The 5050-nt window shown below is 47.4% G+C and overlaps 1 protein-coding gene across 1 annotated transcript in view; it reads right to left on the bottom strand.

The window, feature by feature from the left end:
- Window positions 1-3107, bottom strand: part of LOC310859460 (calpain-2 catalytic subunit-like) — a 19959-nt gene extending 16852 nt beyond the window's left edge. The window contains exons 1-4 of the mRNA XM_083766010.1: window positions 2813-3107; window positions 1026-1095; window positions 644-762; window positions 118-251 (exon numbers count right to left, since the gene is read on the bottom strand). Coding sequence (XP_083622136.1) covers window positions 118-251; window positions 644-762; window positions 1026-1095; window positions 2813-3052 — 563 coding nt within the window. The 5' untranslated portion in view covers window positions 3053-3107. The remainder of the gene's footprint in view (window positions 1-117; window positions 252-643; window positions 763-1025; window positions 1096-2812) is intronic.
- Window positions 3108-5050: the final 1943 nt, after the last annotated feature.

Raw genomic sequence — 5050 nt, 5'->3', positions numbered from 1 at the left:
CTCCCTGACTGACAGACAGACAGACAGACAGACAGACAGACAGACAGACAGACAGACAGACAGACAGACAGACAGACAGACAGACAGACAGACAGACAGACAGACAGACAGACAGACTTAGCGTAAGCCTTCTCCAGCAGGGGGCTCCAGAACTCGTTGTTTTCTGCAGAATGAACGAACAGCAGCTTCCCGTCTCTGGTTGGCAGACGGTCGTCAATCACCACGTCCAGCCAATCACCATACTGCCAGACCTGTCAATCACACACAGCAACCAATCAGCATTCAGCATACTGCCAGACCTGTCAATCACACACAGCAACCAATCAGCATTCAGCATACTGCCAGACCTGTCAATCACACACAACAACCAATCAGCATTCAGCATACTGCCAGACCTGTCAATCACACACAGCAACCAATCAGCATTCAGCATACTGCCAGACCTGTCAATCACACACAGCAACCAATCAGCATTCAGCATACTGCCAGACCTGTCAATCACACATGACAGCCAATCAGCATTCAGCATACTGCCAGACCTGTCAATCACACAAAGCAACCAATCAGCATTCAGCATACTGCCAGACCTGTCAATCATCGCGACACAGCCAATGACATTGCAGCAGGGTCAGTGACCTCTGACCTGGAAGTGGAAGATTCCAGCGTAGTCCTGCTGGAAGCTCTGTCCAGAGGGAACTACACGTCCCAGAATGCCTTGGTCCATTGTTAGAGAGGCTACGGCGGCTAGCAGCCAGCAGTCACCTACACACACACACACACACACACACACACACACACACACACACACACACACACACACACACACACACAGAGAGGCTACAGCGGCTAGCTAGAGCGCCCCCTTTCATGACGACGCCAGGCCCGCCCCCTTTCATGACGACGCCAGCCCCGCCCCCTACCAGGGCCCAGGAAATGATTCCCCGTTAAATTTTTTTTATATAGATGTTCAATGTCGCGTGCGTGCGTGCGTGCGTGCATGCGTGTGTGCGTGCGTGCACACTGACCCAGAGCTCCTTGACAGATGTCGGTCCTCTTGGCTCCACCAATGATAAACTGAGGATCTGAACACAGCTCCTGAATGGACGAAACAGCACAGCTGGTTTATACATAGCTGTGAGGACATTTACCAAACAGGAGGAACCAAAACGCAACACGTTTAATATGAATATGAATGTGATGTAAATTATATTGCTATCGCTATCGGCTGATATTACCCTGCAGATAATCAGAGACGGGATATCAGTTATAATTTCAATACCGTGAGTCTCTACCACAAATCTCTACATCTCTACCACACATCTCTACATACCACCAAAGGCATGACACCGCTATATCTACAATGACTGATAGAACCCTATACAAACCCTCCTGAGCGCTCAGGTAAGCCAACGCAGGGAAGCTGGAAGTACCTTCTCTAAAACACCCTGGACAACGCTCCACACGTCCCAGACTCTTCTCCCTTCTCTAAAACACCCTGGACAAGGCTCCACACGTCCCAGACTCTTCTCCCTTCTCCAAAACACCCTGGACAACGCTCCACACGTCCCAGACTCTTCTCCCTTCTCTAAAACACCCTGGACAACGCTCCACACGTCCCAGACTCTTCTCCCTTCTCTAAAACACCCTGGACAACGCTCCACACGTCCCAGACTCTTCTCCCTTCTCTAAAACACCCTGGACAACGCTCCACACGTCCCAGACTCTTCTCTCTTCTCTAAAACACCCTGGACAACGCTCCACACGTCCCAGACTCTTCTCCCTTCTCTAAAACACCCTGGACAACGCTCCACACGTCCCAGACTCTTCTCCCTTCTCTAAAACACCCTGGACAACGCTCCACACGTCCCAGACTCTTCTCCCTTCTCTAAAACACCCTGGACAACGCTCCACACGTCCCAGACTCTTTTCCCTTCTCTAAAACACCCTGGACAACGCTCCACACGTCCCAGACTCTTCTCCCTTCTCTAAAACACCCTGGACAACGCTCCACACGTCCCAGACTCTTTTCCCTTCTCTAAAACACCCTGGACAACGCTCCACACGTCCCAGACTCTTCTCCCTTCTCTAAAACACCCTGGACAACGCTCCACACGTCCCAGACTCTTCTCCCTTCTTTAACACACCCTGGACAACGCTCCACACGTCCCAGACTCTTCTCCCTTCTTTAACACACCCTGGACAAGGCTCCACACGTCCCAGACTCTTGGAATCATGGCCTGTAGCACTTGCTAGATAGATAGACTTTATGTAAACTTAGATAGCATTTTATACAGACTTATAGCATGTTACGTAGACAGCACTAGAATTGCATGTAGTCATAGCACTTTATAGTATATATGTATATAGTATAGTATGTGTCTAGTTTCATTATATAGATATTCCACTGTTACGTTCTTAGCTTACGCATGTTTCATGATAACTACTTTTTATGTATGTGATGTATATTCCCATGTTTTTAATGTAAGTCGCTCTGGATTAAGAGTGTCTGATAAATGCCTAAATTGTGAATTGTAAAATGTTAGGAAGGGACTAGTGGACAAGAGATCCAGTATAAATCATTTTACACTTGGTTGCATGCTGAAAATAGCAGATCTACAAGCTCACAACGCGTCACAGCGCATCAAGGCCCACCAAAATACATTTTAGTCGACGAAATCAACTGTAGATTTAGTCGACTAAAATTAGACTAACACTAAAACATTCCAGGTGACTAACATGTGACTAAAACTAAATGAAAACTATTCAAGACTAAAAAACTAAAATAGAAATGAAATGACGTTGTTTGTCTCACCGAGGGTCGTTTCCACTCCACCCCGCGGGTCTTGGACGAGTAGCGTCCCAGTTCGTTCCACCCCAGGGACCCCCAGTCGGCGGGGAACGAGGGGTCCTGGAACAGGGACCCCTCCCTCACACACTGAGCCTTCAGGCCGAGGAACGACTGGCCTCCGAATGGCACGGCGTTGGAGTTGAACCCCAAACCTTCCTCTGACCTCGCCTGGCTCCTGGCCAGCTGCTCGGCTGCACTCGACATGACAGAGAGACAGAGAGAGAGACAGAGAGAGAGACAGAGAGAGACAGAGAGAGAGTGTGTGTGTATTTGTGAGAGAGAGGTAGAGAGAGAGTGCATGTGTGTTTGTCTGTGTGAGAGAGAGTGAGAGAGAATTTGGTTTGTGTGTGCGCATGCGTGCGCGGTGTGTATCTGTGTGTGTGTGTGTGTGTGCGTGTGTGTGTGTGTGCGTGTGTGTGTGCGCGTATAAAACAGTGAACAGATGCAGATATCAAATAAAGGCAGGGGGAGGCGTGGCCTAAAGTCCTCCAATCAGAGCACTCTGATTTATCCAAAGCGCTTTATACGCACGCACACAAGCACGCACGTCGCACACACACACACACACACACACACACACACACACACACACACACACACACACACACTCCATTCCGTGTGTACTCCGGGGGAAATGAACTCCAGGGTTTTGCTTCTCCCGTCTGAGCACAACAATCTATTCTGTATCTTAAAAAGGCCTGACAGACTGACAGCTCTCAGCTGTCAGTCACTGAGACAGCTGTCAGTCACTGAGACAGCTGTCAGTCACTGAGACAGCTGTCAGTCACTGAGACAGCTGTCAGTCACTGAGACAGCTGTCAGTCACTGAGACAGCTGTCAGTCACTGAAGTCGACTAACTAGTCGACTAACTAGTCGTCTAACTAACTAGTCGACTAACTAGTCGACTAACTAACTAGTCGACTAACTAGTCGACTAACTAACACCTAAAGCAACAGCCAACGCAGGGAAGCTGGAAGTACCCTCACTAAAAACAGCCGGGACAACGCTCCACACGTCCCAAACTCTTCTCCCTTCTGGCTCCAAAACTGTGGAATGCACTTCCCATTGCAGTCTGAACTGCAGCATCACTCCCAATCTTCCGCCGTAGTCTGAAAACCCACCTTTTCAGACTCCATCATGGCCCATAGCACTTACCCTACCCCCTTAGATAGCATTTCTGTAGACTTAGGTGCCATTTACACGAGGATGGTGTTCATATAAAACGTCAAAATAAAGTATCGTTTGCTGCTGTCATTTAGACGAGAACCGTGTTCTCATGAGGTGAAAACGCCTCCCAGAGTGGAAATCTTTGTGAACGCCGTTTCCTATGGTCTCCATATAAACAGGCAAAACGGTGAATCCGCAAACCTTATGACATCATGGCTCACGTTGGCTCACAGTGCATATGTTTATTACATTGATGCAGAGCAATATCATTATGATATAATGGAGTTCCTGAACAAGCCTCCCTCCTCGCCTACAAAGTGCTACTCATCAGCGATGTTGAATGTAAAACCATGATGTAAATAAAAAGCCTTGTGATAGACGGCAGCCGCGGCAGCAGCGTTTATTTAATAAATATATATCATCCCGTGGCACGTCCAGAGCAGTGTTGCGCCGCTTGCGTCTCTTATTGTACGTGGGTGACCTGTCTATTTGGCAGCCCGTTATCGCCACCTAGCGACAGTATAGCATAATAGCACATTATATCATAACGTGTGCGTTCTCGTGTAAAGGGTAAGAAAAAATGAGAACGCAACGGGACTTTGACGTGTTATATGGAGATGGTCGCCGTCTAAAAGAGGCCTCAGATAGCATTTGATATATACTTATAGCATGTTATGTAGACAGCACTATAATTGCATTGTATGTAGTCATAGCACGTCATAGTACATATGTATAGCATAGTAGTATATATGTATAGTTTATATGTATACTTTCAATATATAGATATTCCACTGTTACTTTCTTAGCTTACGCATGTTTCATGATAAATGTTTTTATGTGATGTATTCCCATGCTTTTTGTTCTTGCTTAATGTAAGTCGCTCTGGATTAAGAGCGTCTGCTAAATGCCTACATTTTAAATTGTCTAAAGGGTGTGGCCTAAAGTCCTCCAATCAGTGAAGAGCTATTGACGTATAGACGCATTACATTCACACACCGTTCTGTTACATTGACGACGACACACGTGGCTCATCG

Source organism: Protomyctophum parallelum (assembly GCF_964188405.1).
Source record: "Protomyctophum parallelum genome assembly, chromosome: 5".
Taxonomy (NCBI): Eukaryota; Metazoa; Chordata; class Actinopteri; order Myctophiformes; family Myctophidae; genus Protomyctophum; species Protomyctophum parallelum.
Note: the sequence above shows the minus strand (reverse complement) of the source record. Positions and strands in the feature narration are given on the sequence as shown.